The 18,287-nt window shown below is 36.3% G+C and overlaps 3 protein-coding genes across 3 annotated transcripts; all 3 read left to right on the top strand.

Annotated features, from left to right (window-relative positions):
* Positions 1–868: 868 nt before the first annotated feature.
* LOC103472599 (uncharacterized) lies at positions 869–4,697 on the top strand. Its single transcript, XM_008422357.3, has 2 exons — positions 869–1,196; positions 1,777–4,697. Exons 1-2 carry the CDS (start codon positions 1,031–1,033, stop codon positions 3,573–3,575), a joined length of 1,965 nt encoding a protein of 654 aa, XP_008420579.1. The 5' UTR covers positions 869–1,030; the 3' UTR covers positions 3,576–4,697.
* Positions 4,698–5,759: 1,062 nt separating this feature from the next.
* Positions 5,760–12,001, top strand: LOC103472601 (uncharacterized). The gene is made up of 2 exons (XM_008422359.3): positions 5,760–6,091; positions 8,063–12,001. Exons 1-2 carry the CDS (start codon positions 5,911–5,913, stop codon positions 9,901–9,903), a joined length of 2,022 nt encoding a protein of 673 aa, XP_008420581.1. The 5' UTR covers positions 5,760–5,910; the 3' UTR covers positions 9,904–12,001.
* A 928-nt stretch (positions 12,002–12,929) lies between these two features.
* Positions 12,930–16,531, top strand: LOC108166698 (uncharacterized). Its single transcript, XM_017307406.2, has 2 exons — positions 12,930–13,222; positions 14,239–16,531. Exons 1-2 carry the CDS (start codon positions 13,033–13,035, stop codon positions 15,723–15,725), a joined length of 1,677 nt encoding a protein of 558 aa, XP_017162895.2. The 5' UTR covers positions 12,930–13,032; the 3' UTR covers positions 15,726–16,531.
* Positions 16,532–18,287: the final 1,756 nt, after the last annotated feature.

Here is an 18,287-nt window from a genome sequence, read left to right as displayed (position 1 = left end):
GAGTGAACTGTCATAATGAAAACATGACAAATGCATTTTACAATATTTTTAATAAAGAATGGTGTCCAGATTTTAGCAAAAGATGCTGTTGAACTTTGTGTTAATTGTTCTGAGAAATGCACTAGCTGTGGTGCAAACCTTAATGTGAGAAAAGCAACAACACTACTGAGGAAAAATTGCAGAACTGAAACATACTCAGTTGACAGAACTTTTTCACATTTGGTTACATATTTTAGACCAAGAGTTTTACTCTGCTGCTCAAAGTAAATCATTTTGAAGCTGGGAAGATGCAACAGGCTGAACGTGATAATTTCTCATCTTTGTGTTTTCTTGTATTCATTATTTTTTATGATTTATTTTGTTCAAAACCGTTTAGCGGTTGCCCTGAGTTTTATCAACAATGACAACTCTATAGTTTGTGTAAAAAAAAAAAAAATCAATTTAATTTAATTTAGTAAAACCTGTAAAATATTAAAACTTCAGAACATTAAAGAACTTTGTCCGTAGTTCACTTTTATTCTGAAGTCCAAAAACCACAGATGTTTTTTTTCTTAAATGTTAAACAGCATTAAAGTTGTTTCTATTGTTTGGTTTAAAGTTGAAATTATTGTTTAGCTATAAACTGCTTTGGCTTGGTGGATATGAAATATTAAGAATATAAAATCAAACTACTTCAAATCATTTTATCTTCCTTCAGACAGAACTCCAAGCACCATCACTATTGAGGGTTTTTGCTCAAAGTCATAACATAAATAATGTTACACAGTTATATTTTGGGCTCTTCCACAGGCGATATTTAATTATCTTTTTCTGACATATTTTACATGATGGTATCTTGGGTTTTGCGGTTGGCCTTCAGACCAGTTGGTGGCGGTAACGTTCTGTTTAATTGTTTGCTAACCGCCGTTACATATCAAGAAGAAGCAGAAGGAGAAGAAGAAGAAGAAGAAAAAGAAGAAGAAGACCGTTAGCTTTCCGTCTACTTGTAGTCTGATTATCTCTTCTCTGAATATGAGTGTTTGCTATAAAAATGTCTTCAGTCCAGCTTGAACAAGAGTTTATCAACGAGCAGTTAACTGCTGCTGAGGAAACATTCACGGAGATTAAAGAAATAATCGTTAAAGAGGAAGAGATGGACGGTCAGCACCGACTGCTGGATTTCTCCCGGACATCCCAGACCATTTTACACGGAAAAGGTATTGGATACACACGATGCCAACGTTTTAATGCCGACTGCGATTTTAATGTTATTTTTTTATTGCTTTATTAGCGGAGATTATCAACGAAGATAAAGTTGCCTTCCGGTTGTAGCTGCAGCTTTAAGAAACGGCTAACGATGAATTCACCTAATTTCTCAATGCCATGAACATTTTTAATCTGTTCCTATTCGAAAGCTATAAAACTGTTTAACCCAGACCGGATTGTTTCATATGATTGACAGAATCTGTCAGACATAGTTTTGTGATTTGTGGCAGTTCAATAAAGTAAACGCCATATGGTTGAGCAGCGTGAAAATTTGAGCTCTTAAGGAAGCCCATACTGTTTCAAGAGCTCAAACTAAAAATTTCTAACATTTTTATTCATGGAAATTATTGAATTGTACAGATCTAAAATTGCCTCGTACTGTCTTTAATGCTTTGTTGAACTGAAATGCATTGAGACTAAAATCTTGTGAGATTCAGCAAATATAAGGACTAAATATTTCTCAAAGCATGTTTGTATGCATAGATTAAAGTGAATAGAAGCCCTCTCTCCTGTGTTTTGTTTGATTTCCAGATGATCTACAGGATTATGTTTGGAAAGAGGAGCAGCAGGTCTGCAAGCAGGAGAGTGATTCCAGTTTGGACCAGGAGGAACCAGAACCTCTGCAGATAAAAGAGGAGCAGCAGGAACCAGTACATTCATGGATTAAAGAGGAAGTATTGGAGATCTGCATAGGTGAGCATGGAGAGCAGCTTGAACTGAAGCAGGAGACTGAAGATACGTTTCTGTTGACTCCTTCACACAAAGAAAATGACCACATTGAACCGGAGCCAATGAGAGGCCAGATAATCTCTGAGGACTTCGATGAAACTGAGAACCAGGATCAAGAAGGAAACTATCAGAAAGACTCGGGAGCAAAGCAAGATAAAGCACCGAAACCAAATAAGGGATGTCAGAAAACCATAAAGCGTAAAAAGTGTGCAAATTCAAAACCAAAAAGACATGACAATTTGTGTTCTTGTAAGATATGTGGTGATTTCTTACCTCAAAATAGTAACTTGGCTCAGCACTTGAATTATCACACAAGTGAGAAGCGTTTTCCATGTGCAACATGTGGAAAAAGTTATATAAACAAAGGACATTTAACTGTTCACATGAGAATTCACACAGGTGAGAGACCTTTCAAATGTTTGTCTTGTGAAAAAAGCTTCACTACCAAACCTTTTCTTGAGGCGCATGTCCGAGTCCACACAGGTGAGAAGCCTTTCTCTTGCGCCATTTGTGGCAAAAGTTTTACTCAAAAAGGTAATTTGACTACTCACATGAGGCTCCATACAGACGAAAGGCCCTATTCCTGTGATACCTGTGAAAAAACCTTCAAAAGAAAAGACTCACTGAATGAACACATGAGAGTTCACACGGGTAAGAAGCCATTTGTGTGCAAGACCTGTGGGAAACACTTTAATCGACAATACCTGTTGATGGTTCACACAAGAATTCACACTGGTGATAAGCCCTTCAAATGTCTGTCCTGTGGAAAACGCTTCACCACAAAACCTGTTCTTGATGCACATGGCAGAATTCACACAGGTGAGAAGCCGTTCTCCTGTATGATTTGTGGCAAAGATTTTACTGACAAAGGTCATCTGACCAATCACATAAAGTGTCACACAGATGAAAGGCCTTTTCCTTGTAATACTTGTGGAAAAACATTCAGATCCAAACATTCATTGAAAGAACATATAAGAATTCATACCGGTGAGAAGCCCTTTCTGTGTGTGACCTGCGGAAAAAGGTTTAATCAAAAAAATCAGCTAAAGGTTCACATAAGAAGTCATACGGGCGAGAAGCCGTTTCTGTGTGTGACCTGTGGAAAGGGATTCAATCAAAAACACCAGTTAGTTGTTCACACAAGAAGCCATACGGGTGAGAAGCCCTTTTTGTGCGTGATCTGTGGGAACGCATTCAGCGACGGCAGTAGCTTAAAAGCTCACTTCATGATGCACACAAATGAGAAACCTTTGCAATTTGTGACGTGTGGAAAAAGTTTGATTAACAAAAGTCAGTTAACGGTTAACATGAGAACTCGCAAAGAGGGGAGGCTTTTCAAATGTCAGTTCTGTGGAAAGAACTTCACAAGAAAATCTGTTTTCGATGAGCATGTCAGAATTCACACGGGTGAGAAGCCTTTCACTTGCATGATTTGTGGCAAGGGTTTTACTCAAAAAGGTAATTTGACTTCTCACATGGCACATCACACTGATGAAAGGCCCTTTTCCTGTAATTTGTGTGAGAAGACTTTCAAAAGAAAAGATTCGTTAAATAAACACATGAGAGTTCACACAGATGAGAAGCCACAAGAATGCACATAAGAAGCCTTTTTGCTACTGTGGCCTGTGTGAAAATGTCCATGTGTCATTTTAACTGGTAATCCAAGAGTTGATCTGAAAACCTTCAACAGAAAAATTTTATATTGTAAACCTCGTAAAAATGTCCAGCATCGGAATTAGAAAAATGTTTAAATCTGTCTCTCTCATTTGATTTAACATTTAAATTCTTGAGTTTCATCATTGGCAAAAAGTCATTTGAATTAACAGTAAAAAATTATTTAGAAATGCTAAACTTTGAACTTTCTACTTTTTAGTTTCTTTAAAGTGCAAATATAGCAACTAATTTCAATGCTGCTGCTTTGATTCTTCGGATGTTTTCTGTACCTCTAAAATATAAATTTGTGTTCCTCATATTTTTGTTTTCTGTGGCTGCTACTCCTTAAATTGATCAAACAATAGGAAAAAAATGCTTTAATTTTTAATATGGTTTCCTATGAGTGACAAAAGATATTTGGTGGTTTCTCACATTTTCACACAATCAAAAAAAAAGTAATCTATATTTTGTTATGGTATTAAAGTGGTGAGATCATGTTTACGGAATGTGATCGCATTCATTATTTTTGTGGTCAATGTTTGGTAAATTTAGTTGTTTACTCAAGACAAAGTGAGTTTGAACATGTTGGTTGGCTGTCAGAAATAAATGTGCGACTATAAAGAAACCTGAACACAGTGTGGAACAGAAAGAAAAACATGTTTGGTGATTTACTGGGTGTGGTATGCTCCCTTTTCTATTTGGATGATCAGTCACATAATTATATTTTGTGTATAAAATATACGGTTTGGTTGGAGAAAAGGTGAAGAGAGTAATCCTTAATTTTAGAATTGAAGTGGAACAGAAAAGGTTGAGTAATACATTATAGAACTCATTTTACAAAAGTAAATGTTTCAGTTTAAAAAAAAAAGTCCAACGTTACGTGCCTGGTTCTCAGTTTTCACTGAGACAGGAGGACAGCCTTTTGAATATTGCACCACATGAGACACTAGACAACTTTCAGGAAAACTTTTGGCTCCACATTCAACCTGAGAGTCGTCGATCACATTTCTGTTCACCTATAATTGTGAATGTGGAGTTTTGTGCTTTGAAAATAAATTGGTGTAGCTGGATGTGTGTTGATGTCATGGCATGAGACTGAAACTACAGTTTGGAGCTAAACATTTATTCACTCATATCCCCGAAAGAAACAGCACTGCCCTTATTTTATGATTAAAAAAGACAGCGGTAAGTGAGTTAAGAAAATAATAGCTTCATTTTTCACATTGTGTATATTAGAGTGTTGATGTGGGAGCAAATTTAAGTAAATTATCCAGGAGTTTTGGGGCAATGGGTGACGTGGTCACCTCTAGTCTAGCAGAAGGAAAATATGAAATACCTACTTAATCCAGAAGATGGCAGCAGCAGGCGGTGTAAACATTCTTCCAGACAGTTTAACATCAAAAACAATGGGTGCGTTATACCAGAGTTTTAACTCAAAGTAGGGAAAGGGACAAATAACGGTATTTCAGCACACACAGATGTTATTGCAGTATTAAACTCAGAACCATGAAGATAAATTATTTGCTTGGATTCCAGTTGACAGTAGATTATTTGGCAGCCGATCAGAGATTTTAATATAAATTGACATGATGAGCCAAATTATCAGTTATTTATTGGTAGTGCTATTACATATAATTCATACATATTATGGTGTTCAGGAAAATTCTGTTGTAGAAAATGCAACACATGAGCTGTGAATCAGCTTCAGCTAAAAAGAGATAAAAAATCAATTAAAATAGAAAATAAGTTGACAAGCAAAAGGACGAGCTAAATATATATATATAAAAAAATATATATATATTTTTTTTTCTCCTCATTTATTTGGTTTATAGATTTGGGTTCCCAGGAGGAGCTGGAAGAAGTGGCTGGGGAGATTGAAGTCTGGGCCTCCCTTCTGAAGCTGCTGCCCCCGCGACCCGACCGCGGATAAGCGGCAGAAAATTGATGGATGGATGGTTTATAGATTACTTTTCATTATCGGTTTGTGTTTTTGTTTTTTCTCACTTACTTGTGTTTGGAAGTAGCCCGCGCTAGCTATTTCAGCTTTGAATACATTTGTTATTGATGTCGTATTTGTTGTACGTGCAGTTAATAACGATTGAATAAAAAGCAAAGAAAATCTTGCTGTTAACCCTCCAGACCAGTTGGTGGCGGTAAAGACCTGATTCGATGTGTGAAGAAGAAGAAGAAGTAGTAGCTAAGACGTGATCTTAGCAACGTTAGCTTTCCTTCTGCTCGGAGTCATTCTGCGGATTTTGATCAATTTATGGGCTGAATATCTGAATGTTTGCAGTCAGAATGTCTTCGATCAATCTTCAACGAGAGTTGAGCAACGAGCAGGAAACTCCTGCTGACGAAGCATTGACAGAGTTTAACGGAACCGTGAAGAAGGAGGAAGAGGTAAATGACTGGGACAGCTTGCAGGATTTGTCCGGGACGCCCCGGACCGCATTACACCGAACTGGTATGAAACAATGTTACGTTATATTATGTGACGGCAGGGGTGTAGAACTGATTTTGATTTTGGGCTATGAATGTTCCAAACTGGACGGTTGTTGTGCCAGAATAAAACCCATGATCATACTGTTAAAATACTAGTAAATATCTATCTAAATTTGATAAATACTTCCTAAAATTAAATAATATTGAAAGTTTTTCACATTGATTAATCCATGAAGGACTTCGTGGTTGTTTTGGCAATCCAAATAACTTCTAATTCAGAAATATTTGCAAAAATATTTAGCAATGTTTGTGCTATAATTTAGATTTTTGTTGTTTTCCACCTTGATCAGACTATAATTTTATAATGTAAAATGTTTTTGAACATTTTTGCAGAAAACGTGCGTTAAACTCACAATTATACATTAGTGCCAAAATAGTGCAGCGATCTGTTGATTTTGTATGAGTTTCCTTGATTGTGTAATTGGTGAAAAGTGGAGTGACTGGTTTTAATTTGGCAGCAAACAGTTAAAATATTTAATCACACATTTTTTATCTTGAAGGTTCTGTTTACTCTTCCTTCTGGTGGCCAAATTAAAACATATTGTGGGCTAGATTTGGCCCCCAGGCCTCGAGTTTGACACGTGTATTAGAGGAAACAAAGAGTCACCAGAGACAGTTTGGCTATATATCCTATGACAATCTATATCTTAATAATAGTTATAATTCAGTCCAAAGAGCCATTTTGTCCTCAGTCCAGCTAAACAAACATTTTTTATAGCCTTAAATGTTGCCTGACTTGTAATTTGTCATTTTAAAGAATCACAGTTTTATTTATATTTTGGTATTTAAATTAAAATAAAAACAAAAAACAACATGGAATGTACAAAAAGTCTGCATACACTTTCCCCCTTGAGATGTTATTTATGGAAAATGAAGTAAAAAAAAAAATCTTGTAGTTTTCAAGCCAGTGATAATAAAAAATATATTTAAAACATACGTTATAATTACTTTTATTGTCATTGTAATTGTATTAAATTTTACTAAAATGTGATCTTTTGATTATATGTAGGTTAGAAAACATTAGTTGGTTTTTCAGCATGTTTAGCCTTGTTGTCAGAGCCTGACAATATTGTTTTGAAAAGTGGAGGAATTCCCCCACTAAATAATTCACATGGGGTTATTGGAGCAATTTTGGGGGTTGCTGGAGGTATTGCTTATGAACTTGAATGTGAGTTTATCTCTCTTGTCTCTTTACTCGTTGGGTTTTCCTCTGCTTCATCATTCAAACATGAAAAGGAAGAAATGTTGAGATTAACTGTAGATCTTGTGAAATTTAGTTGAAGACATTAATTAGTTTCCTTTCTGTCTTTTTCCCTGCATCATTCTCCTTTGGTTCTGTACTCTACCCCTTTTCCTGTTCTCTATTGTTTAATCTTTTCCTTTTCTTTTTTTTTTCTCTCTTTTTAATCTCTTTTTGGAATAATTGTTTCTGAAATATTTCAGCCAGTTTTTATAAGCCGGCTCAAGGCATTGCAAGTTAATCAGTTGCTTAGGACCCCGGCACCACTAGGGGGCTCCCAAGAGCATCATTTGATTTGTAGTGACGGATTTAATGTTTTTGCATATTTTACACATCTGTTCCAATTTTTAAAAACAAAAGATGCTAAACTTGCTAACTTGTTTACTTTAAATTCATCCAGCATTTCTCTGTAGATGCTTCCAAATCATGAAAATAATTGTGAACCGCTCTTTCAGAATCCAAATTAATTAGAGCATCTTTGCTTAATGCTACAGCTGTAAGGTTAAAATCATTACCCATAAGAAGTAGCATGATGTAATCTAATCACAATTGACACTAACACCAGGAGGCATGCTGCATTCATAGTGTAGCCCAGGAATAATGGCGGGCACCGAATTAAAATCGGGACTAGTTGCACTGGCAGATGATAACCTACAAAAAAATCCTTTCTCTTGTGTTTGTTTGTCTTTCTAGATGATCTACAGAATTATATTTGGAAAGAAGAGCAGGATCCCTCTGACCAGCAGCTCTGTAAACAGGAGACGGATTCCAGTTTGGACCAGAAGGAACCAGAACCTCTGCAGATAAAAGAAGAGCATCAAGAACCAGAACATCCCTGGACTAAAGAGGAACCTTTAGAGATCTGCATAAGCAAGCAGGAAGAGCAGCTTGAACTGAAGCAGGAGACTGAAGATACATCAATAGTGAGTCCAACTCATGAAGACAAGTACCACATTAAACCAGAACCACTTGTGGACCAAGTTGTCTCTCAGGATTATAATCAAACTGAGCTCCAGGATTGCGAAGGAAATCCTATTCAAAACTCAGGATTGCAGCAAGATGAAGGGCAGAAACAAAACAAGAACCATCAGAAAACCATGAAGCGCAACAACTGTGTCAACAATTCAAAATTCAAAAGGGACAAGAAAACTCGCACAGGAACTGCTGTGTATTCTTGTAAAATATGTGGTGAGGCTTTTAGTGAAAGTAGTAACTTGACTCAGCACTTGAAAAGTCACAAAGGTGAGAAGCGTTTTCAGTGTATGTGTGGAAAAAGTTTTACAAAACAAGGAAATTTAACAGCGCACATGAGAATTCACACAGGTGAGAGACCTTTTACCTGTAACACCTGTGAAAAAACGTTCAGATTGAAACATTCATTAAATAAACACATGAGGATTCACTCGGGTGTGAGGCCATTTAAATGTCTGTCCTGTGGAAAAAGCTTCATCACAAAACCTGCTTATGTTAAACACGTCAGAATTCACACAGGTGAGAAGCCTTTCTCTTGTACCATTTGTGGCAAGAGTTTTATTGACAAAGGTCATTTGACTAATCACTTGAGGACTCACACAGATGAAAAACCTTTCCCCTGTAACTCCTGTGAAAAAACTTTCAGATCTAAATATTCATTAATTGAACACATGACAGTTCACACAGGTGTGAAACCCTTTTCGTGTGAGACTTGTGGACAAGGATTTATTAAAAAACGTCAGTTAATAGTTCACATGGGACGTCACACAGGTGTGAACCCCTATTTGTGTGTCATCTGTGGTAAAGCGTTCAGCCACAGCGGTAGTTTAAAAACTCACTTCGTAACGCACACAAATGAGGAGTCGCACTGTGTGACGTGTGGAAAACGTTTCATAAGCAAAACGGGTTTAACACGTCACATGAGAATTCACACAGGTGAGAACCTTTTCAAATGTCAGTTCTGTGGAAAAGGCTTCACTCAGAAATCTTTTCTGGATGACCACGTCAGAATTCACACAGGTGAGAAGCCTTTCACATGTGTGATTTGTCTCAAAAGTTTTGCTCGAAAAGTTAATTTGACTGATCACATGAGAAGTCACACAGATGAAAAGGTGTTTTCCTGTAATTCTTGTGAAAAAAGCTACAGATCCAAACCGTCATTGAACAAACACATGAAAATTCACACAGGTGAGAAGCCTTTTTTGTGCCACACCTGTGGAAAAAGCTTTGTTACAAAGTCCGAATGTAATAAACACATGAAAATTCACACTGGGGAGAAGCCTTTTGTGTGCAACACTTGTGGAAAAAGCTTCGCCGCAAGTTCTGATTGCAACAAGCACATTAGAATTCACACAGGTGAGAAGCCTTACTCTTGTACCATTTGTGGTAAGCGTTTTACTCTAAAAGCTTATTTGCCTCAACACATGATGATTCACACACATGACAGGCCTTTTCGCTGTAATACCTGTGAAAAAACTTTCAAAAGAAAAGATTCACTGAATAAACATGAGCGTTTACACAGGCGAGAAGCCCCTTTTGTGCAGGACCTGTCGAGCATTTAGCTAAAGTAAAAACTTGAAAACATTTTGTTCTTAACACAAATCGATGTACCATGCAGAAACAGTTTGATTGAACACAATCAAGTACCTATGTTACCTTCAACTGTTATACAAAATTATGTGTATATCGAACATAGCTTAAAAGAAGTTTGACTTTACAATGTGATGTCTTGAAAATGGCCTCTGTCTCTTTAAGAAGCTCCTATGCCTTCCAGTACAATACGTTAACTTTAAGCTGCTTACAAACCATCTTAGGAGTGTTGGACTAAAGAAGTTCATATAAGCTCAGCCTACAAGCAGTTCCACCAGGTGTTTGCTAATTGCTGCTGCCACTAGTCTACAGGAGCAGAAGCACATATTGAGACAGTAGACTTTATGGAAATAGGTGGCGCTTTGTGATAGCAAGTGTTTAGGTACCCCTGAATGGTTGCCATGGAGATTAAATTATTTCTCAAACATGCATGAAAGAATCAAAACAAACCCCCAAGTATGTTTTTGATGAGGGAATAACATTTATAACATGACATGATGCTCAAAGTTGTTGTTGTTGTTTTTTTACATGATACCCCCTGTTAAAATAAAAATAAAAAACTCACACTGGTGCACAGTAGAAGCCACAGCAGCCATTCGGGTTTCCTAATTGACCCATATAGTTATACCAGTTGTTTCTTATGGCTTTACAGACTGCAAACCCGTTTGCTGCCATCAGTGGCGCAACTGCACATTATTCAGGTGGATGCGAAAACATAGATCGCCCCCCCTCATTCTCCCCCAGCGAAGGAACGTCAGGGTGAAGGAGTGACGCTCACTCGCTCTTTAACCCCCTCCACCCGCCCCAAAACCCCCTGCCAAAAAGCAGGGGGTTTTGGCGCCCCCTCTGGTGCTGCGCCCCTATGCGTTGCATACCCTGCATACCCACTTTTTGCGCTACTGGCTGCCATACCTTTCTCTGTTTTTTTATTTTACATAATTGGCTTACGCCATGTCAAATTGTGCTGTCGGTATTAATGCTGAATTGTCGTCATTGAACTGTCAAGCCAATATTTTTCTTCAGTTATTCCTGAAATTGTCTTCCAAATCAAACATTTTCTGTCAGGTGAATCTCAGTACTTTGCCTTTTCATGTTGTTGTGAATAAATTAGAACTGCAAAGAGCATACGCGGTAAAAATGTCAAATTTATTCAGTGCCTGGTGGCCATTTACCTAACATACTGTAGATTTGAAACGGCTTTGCAAGTATTTCTATAGTGCTGTCTTGAGTATTTTCAGGCACCGTCACCAAGATTTGACTGGCGAGACCCTTTGTCTGATAAACTTTAAGCCAAATTAAACAGAAAACTTTTTCTCCAGCAAACATATTACTGTAATGCTTATATATATTAAACTCTAGACATGTTTATTTATATGGTACTATGATGACTCTAATGATGATGGTTTGTTGTAATCAGATTGTTTTTTTGGTGGATTTTTTATACCCGGCCGTCTGCCCTTCGCGAAGTGCATAATCCCAGCCTGATGAGTAAATGTGGAAAAAATGTCTGCTGACTGTTTTATTAAGTGGTAATCCAACAGTATTTATTTTATTTTACAAAAAAGTTGTAAACCTGGTAAACATCAGGATGTCAAAGAGATCAGAAGTCTGTAGTTCACTACTGAGCTGAAGTTCTAAAACCACAGAAACACGTTCTGTCCAAGAGTTTAATGAGATTAAGGCGTTTTCATTTGATTTAAATGTGAAATTATTTTAGTTTTATCTATATTTTACTTGATCAAAAATCCTTCTGTGTTAAGAAAGGCCAGTGTGTTTGAATAACTTGTACTCTTCTAGAAGTTCACACTGTATGTTTAGTTATTTAACAGACACTTTGTCCAGTTCCAAGCGCAAAGAGTCAAGAACACATATTGAGCGAGTGTGTAAAATGCACACATCACACATTGTTCTTTGGTTACCCAACATGTATGCACTCACACCAGTCTCACTGCCAGCTTGTGCAAATGTGTGAGATTTTCAATGTTTACTAATGTCATTCTTACCTGAAACAAATCAAACCACCATGTGCTTTCTGTAAACCTGTCTGGTTCTTAAAGAACATTGATGGAACGAACATGATCTTTTTGAATATGATGCATTAAACAATCTAATAGTATGAGTTAAAAATGCAACAAGCACACCTTGCAGGTTAAAGACCTTTCCTTTGCAGTGTTTGGAAGATAAGGGTTTATTAACAGTATTAATCCAACTGTTTATGTGAAGCTTACAAATGATAAGGTGTAATATCGTAAACATGAAATGTTAAATACTAGGACGTCAACAAACTGATTTTAAAGGCAGGAGTCTGTAGTTTGCTATCAAAATAAATCTTGAAATCACTGAAAAATGCTCTTGCTGTCAACGTTTTAAATTGTTGATTAGTTTGAACATTCTTGGATAAAAAGCCTTTTGATTTCTGAATAGAAAATTATTTAACAAGCTACTACTGTGTGTTTTCCAGACAGATAATGCCATTTTATAGCACAGTCAAGTAACTAAATGGTACCTTCAGTTGTTACTAAAACGCTGTATTGACCATGAAAGAAATATGATTTAGCAATTTATCACTTGTCTCTAACAATTCACTGCTCACTGCCTTCAACAGATCACGTTTTATTTTACCCTATATTTTTTTAATGATTGAAAGTAGTTTAGAAGTTTTGAGGAAATATTAAAAATTATATTAACATGCTTATTGTAAAGGTCATTCAACCACATCTGTGCTAACTCAGAAGACCTTTTCAATTTTATTTATACAAATAATTGGAGTTGTTCTATTAGACTTCAGTTTTTTGTGAGGAAGTAACTAAACAAGTGGTTGGAAACCTAAACAGAGTTAAAAAAAAGAACTAGATTTTATTGATTAACTTAACTATACCTCATGAAATAATTATCAGGCAACATTTAATTATCTTAAACCCATCTGTATTGTTACATGGCCGTATCATGACGCTGCAGTCCACCTTTCAGACCGCTTGGTGGCGGTAGTGACCTGCAATGTTGTTTCTCAACCGCCAACAGACAAAACAGAAGAAAATAACTGTGATGCTAGCAGTGCTAGCTTTCCTTTTGCCAGTAGGCTGGTCCTCTGTGGGCTGAATATGTCGATGTTTGCTGTAAAAATGTCTTCAGTCCAGCTTCAAGGAGAGTCGATCAACGAGCAGGTAACGCCTGCTGAGGAAACATTCACAGAGTTTAATGAAATCATCGTGAAGGAGGAAGAGATGGATGATCAGCGCAAACTTTCCCCGGATTTCACCTCGACACCTCAGACAATCTTACACAGAACGGGTATGAAACACCTCTAATGATGATTCCGGAAGCATATTATGGTTTTAAAGCGTTCGTTTTGGGAAGATTTTCTTTTTTTAACGGAAACTAGGCAATGAAGCTAAAATCACTTCCGGTGGCTTATTTTTTTGAGGAACGTCTAACGGGCGAATAAATCCACCTTAGACTATTGAAACCTGGACTAGATGGTTCTACAACAAGGGTGTTCAAATCAAGTCATCCAGGTTTGGTGTCTTTTTAGATTTGCCTCTACGTCAGCGCACTGGATTCAGACCCCAAGCATTTTGTGCAAAAGTATAAATGGGGCACTTCCCAAAAATACAGGGAGCTTTCTCCTCACATATGGATTAGTTACACACAAACTGATGTTTTAAATTGTTTACTTCTGTTAATGATGATGATCTCTTGCTTACACTTAAATAAAACATGACATTTAAGATTAGAATATTAGACCAGGCCAGTAAAGACTTTTTAATGCAGCAATATGGGAATGAAAAGTATGTTTAATATCTACTCAAGTTATGCTACTAATCTGTCAAACATCAGAACACATATTGTAATTCATTGAATATAACTTTATAAATTCTTAATGAACAAGTCAAAAATAACAAACTAATGGTTTTTAAAGTGAAGCAGGTTAATTTTTTTAATTCTGTACATAAATCATAATTGTGATATATCAGTACTTTCTAAACCAGATTGTGTTATTTTAAAAATGTGCATGTCTCCCAACTTCAGCTCCAGATTACTATAGAAAGTCCTCTCTGTCTCTCACTTGAGCTTAACATGAAGTTTTCCTGAAGAAATTAAAAACTGCATTTGATAAGATTTTCCTTCAAAGTCTATTGGACTGAAATATGTTTTTAATGAAAGAAATGTTTAAATTCAGTTTTAGCTAATATTTGGACTGGATACTTTTTTTAAGCATCTTTATGTTCAGGGAATGATTAAAGTGAAGTGTTTGTTGTTTTGCATACAATAGAAAGATTTTCTCCTGTGTGTGTTTGCCTTTGCAGACCACCAACTGGGTTATGTTTGGAAAGAGGAGGATTCCTCTGACCAGCAACTCTGTAAACAAGAGACGGATCCCAGTTTGGACCAGGAGGAACCAGAACCTCTGCAGATGAAAGAGGAGCCAGAGCATCCCTTGATTAAAGAGGAAGTATTGGAGATCTGCATAGGCGAGCATGAAGATCAGCTTGAACTGAAGCAAGAGAATGAAGATACAAATATGGTGACTCCGACTCATGAAGAAAATAACCATGTAGAACCAGAACCAATGAAAGATCAAATCATCTGTAAGGACTTTAATGAAACTGAGAATCAGGAGCAAGAAGGAAGCCACCATAAAGACTCAGGATCAAAGGAAGACAATGGGCCGGAGCAAAATGAGAAATGTCAGAAAACCATAAAGTGTAAAAACTGTGTTGATCATTCAGAACCCAGAAGGGACAAGAAAAGTCGAGCAGAAAACTCGGCTCAACACAGGAGAAGTCGCACAGATGAGAGGCCTTTTGAATGCATCACTTGTGATGAAAGCTTCACTACAAACTCTAATATTAATAAGCACGTCAGCAATCGCACAGCTGAGAAGCGTTTTATATGTGTGACCTGTGGAAAAAGACATAATCAGAGATTCCTACTGCAGGTTCACATGAGAACCCACACAGGTGAAAAACCTTTCAAATGTCAGCCTTGTGGAAAAAGCTTCCCTAGAAAAGAGCATTTGGCTAAACACACCAGAGTTCACTCTTGTGGCAAAGGTTTTACTCAAACAATGCATTTGACCACTCACATGAAGCTTCACACAGATGAAATGTCTTTTCCCTGTAACACTTGTGAGAAAACTTTCAAAAGCAAAAAATTATTGACTAAACACACGAGAGTCCACACACATGTGAAATCCCTTTCGTGCGTGACCTGTGGCAAAAAATGTAGTCACAAACATCAGTTAATGAGTCACATAAGAAGTCACACAGGTGAGAAGCCCTTTTTGTGTGTGACCTGTGGAAAAGCATTCAGCTACAGTTGTTGTTTAAAAACTCACTTAATAGTTCACACACGTGAGAGACGTTATCCATGTCAGACTTGTGGAAAAAGTTTTATGAGAAAAAACGATTTAAGAGTTCACATGAACTCTCACACAGGTGAGACACGTGTCCAGTGTACAACATGTGGAAAATATTACATGGACAAAAATAGCTTAGCACGTCACATGAGAAATCACACAGGTGAGAGACCTTTTGTATGTCAGTCCTGTGGAAAGAGCTTTACCCGTAAAGTTATTCTTGATCAGCATGAGAGAATTCACACAGGAGAGAAGCCTTTCTCTTGTTCGATTTGTGGCAAAAGTTTTAATCAAAAAGCTTCTTTGTCTCATCACAGGTTGCTCCACACAGGTGAAATGCCATTTTCCTGCAACACCTGTGGAAAATCCTTCAGATCAAAACGTTCATTGAATAAACATGAGAGTTCACACAAGGAAGAAGCCCTTTTGGTGTAGGATTTTTTTTTAGAGAAGCATTCTGCAACAGCTTAAAAGTTCACTTCATTAAAAGGCCTTTCACAAATGTTGAAAAAGTTATGCAAACAAGACGGAATTGAGTTTTTGAAAATCTACTTCAAATAGTAAATATGTCCCAATAAAGGACACTGTTAGAAGTTCTTGAGTACCGTGGTTAACGTAGATGGAGTTCTTCTGTTAGATCTTAGTTCTGCTTTTGACCTATTTGATTGTGATTTTCTGTTAGATAAAACTAATGACTAAAAATGTTTATTTGTATACTTGTACATTTAATTACTTCTCGCTAGTTATGCATCTCAACTTTAAAATACCAGTTGTTCATTTCTAAAAGAATTGTGTACAATTCCACAGGGCTATGGCTTAGGACCTTTATTGTTTTCCATTTTCACCAGTAACTTGCCTTTTATCTCATCACCACCACCGTCTTATCTCACTTGCAGTAATGCAACATTTGGTCCAGAGAAACATCTAAACTAACTACAATTAGTCAAAAATGAGGCAGCACTTCTTGTATAAACTATCCCAGATCTAAAAATATTTTTGGCATAAACAGAACATTAGGTTGGTCATTGAGAAGATGTAGAATTATTTTGTTATTCTAAAATACTAAATGTTTTGTATGAGAAACTTTCATCTTTCAATTCCTGTTTGTGATCAATATGCTGGTTTTGAATTGAATTTTAAATATGTTAATATACAACTTAAATATGGTGTGTTGTGTGAACAATTTGAAACTCCTGGAATATTCAAGCTGTCTTCTGTTCATTAAACTTTGTAATCCTTTACATCTTCTTGTCGACTTGATGTGGGTCAAGTGACATTTTGTTTTTCCTACTGAAGTTTGACAGGAAAAAAACAACATGTAATGTTTAGATAGGAAAAACCACAATAAAATGAGAGAATGAGCCTTGAACAAAAAAATAGTCTTATAATTCTAATAATAAAAACATGTTTGAAGTAAACTATAAGATAATTTGTTATTTTATGATAATTTTGTTAATAATATGGAGTCTCCTAAGAGTAATGGGACATTTTTCCTTGTGTCTTCCTTTGCAATAAGCAAACACACCTTGGTCTATCCTAAAGAAAAATATACTGCTCAAAAAAAATAAAGGGAACACTTCAGTGTTCACTTACATGTTAAAGTGTTCCCTTTATTTTTTTGAGCAGTGTATATAAAACTTCAGATATCTCACAAATGATAACAATAGATGAAAAAACCCGATAACAGAAAGTGTGATGGCCACCCTAGGAAAGATGTTCAGTAGTCAATTATGCTGCAGGAACTGATTAGTACATTATTGCAACAGAATGCAAAACGTTTTGCAAGGTAAAAATCCTCCATGTTTGCTAGGGGGTCCTTTCAGATATGCACAACAAACAAAGCTATGTGCAAAATGCAAAAAACAGGCCTAGGGAAGCAAATATGGAAGTAAATATGTGCCATTCAAATCCTAATAGCACATATTTACTTCCATACATTTACTGTTTTAACCATTTAATTTCAGGTTATTGTTAATTTAAAAACATTGAAGTTTGATACATTTTTGTAGAACTTTCTGAATCTCGTCTCCTCATTTCCAGCAGGACATACCTGTTTCCTCATTACCATTACATTTCCTGGAGTTATTACAGGTGGAGTTGTTGGTATCCCACATAGCAAACTTTAACATCCTGTTTTTGGGTTTCATCATAAGAAAATCCATCCCAGGTTGCCACATATACAAAAATTTTTTTGGTAAATTTCTCTTTAAAACAAAATGACTATGCAACTGATACCATTTGTTTCAAATGATATTTTCCAGTTTAACTCTACTTAATATATGTTTAAAAAATACTTTTAATACTAATAAACTTATTTTTATACATTGATTGATCTAGTTTGTACAAATTATGGTTGATTATTATTGTCTACAATAATTTAGTTGTATTTTTCTCTTTTCTGGTGCTGCAGCTTCTATTATTATGAAAAGATTTTACGTTTTTCAAAGAGAACTGGCGCTGGATGAGAACTCTTTAGATGTGATGATCGTATGATCCACTAGGTGGCGGTAATGTAAAGACATGAAAGTCGACAGTCATGAAACCCCGAAGATGAAAAAGAGGAAGAAGAGAAAGCACACAGCATAGACGTAATATAAGAGTAGACCCCGCATTGGCTGCTCCGGCGCAGGAAATACGGCGGCCATCTTGGAGCGGTACTTCCTCCTACTTTGCTCTACCAAAACAGCATAGATGCCTCAGCAATGAGGGATATTGTTGTTCTGATCGATGGACTATTAATGTGAGGTCTCCACAGACAACATTTCACAAGTAAGATGTACATATTATTGTGTATATATTGTGATTAGAATATTACTTTACTGTATTTATGTCCACTGACTATATTAGAAATGAAACAATATAACACATATTATAAAACTTATGTGTTATAACATTCACCAGCAAAGTTTACACAGGTGGTAAAGACTATTATTTATATGTAATTCTTTCACTAGTAAGATACATCCCAAATCTTCCATTTTTGTTTTGAAAGTTTCA

The sequence above is a fragment of the Poecilia reticulata genome, chromosome 11 (genome assembly GCF_904066995.2).
Source record: "Poecilia reticulata chromosome 11, P_reticulata-male-v2, whole genome shotgun sequence".
Taxonomy (NCBI): Eukaryota; Metazoa; Chordata; class Actinopteri; order Cyprinodontiformes; family Poeciliidae; genus Poecilia; species Poecilia reticulata.
Note: the sequence above shows the minus strand (reverse complement) of the source record. Positions and strands in the feature narration are given on the sequence as shown.

Excerpts from the sequence above, each read along its gene's own strand:
- LOC108166698 (XM_017307406.2), top strand. The coding sequence starts at position 13,033 with ATGTCGATGTTTGCTGTAAAAATGTCTTCAGTCCAGCTTCAAGGAGAG. Across the intron at positions 13,223-14,238 it reads GACAATCTTACACAGAACGG|ACCACCAACTGGGTTATGTT; the intron begins GTATGAAACACC and ends TTGCCTTTGCAG.
- LOC103472601 (XM_008422359.3), top strand. The coding sequence starts at position 5,911 with ATGTTTGCAGTCAGAATGTCTTCGATCAATCTTCAACGAGAGTTGAGC. Across the intron at positions 6,092-8,062 it reads GACCGCATTACACCGAACTG|ATGATCTACAGAATTATATT; the intron begins GTATGAAACAAT and ends TTGTCTTTCTAG.
- LOC103472599 (XM_008422357.3), top strand. The coding sequence starts at position 1,031 with ATGTCTTCAGTCCAGCTTGAACAAGAGTTTATCAACGAGCAGTTAACT. Across the intron at positions 1,197-1,776 it reads GACCATTTTACACGGAAAAG|ATGATCTACAGGATTATGTT; the intron begins GTATTGGATACA and ends TTTGATTTCCAG.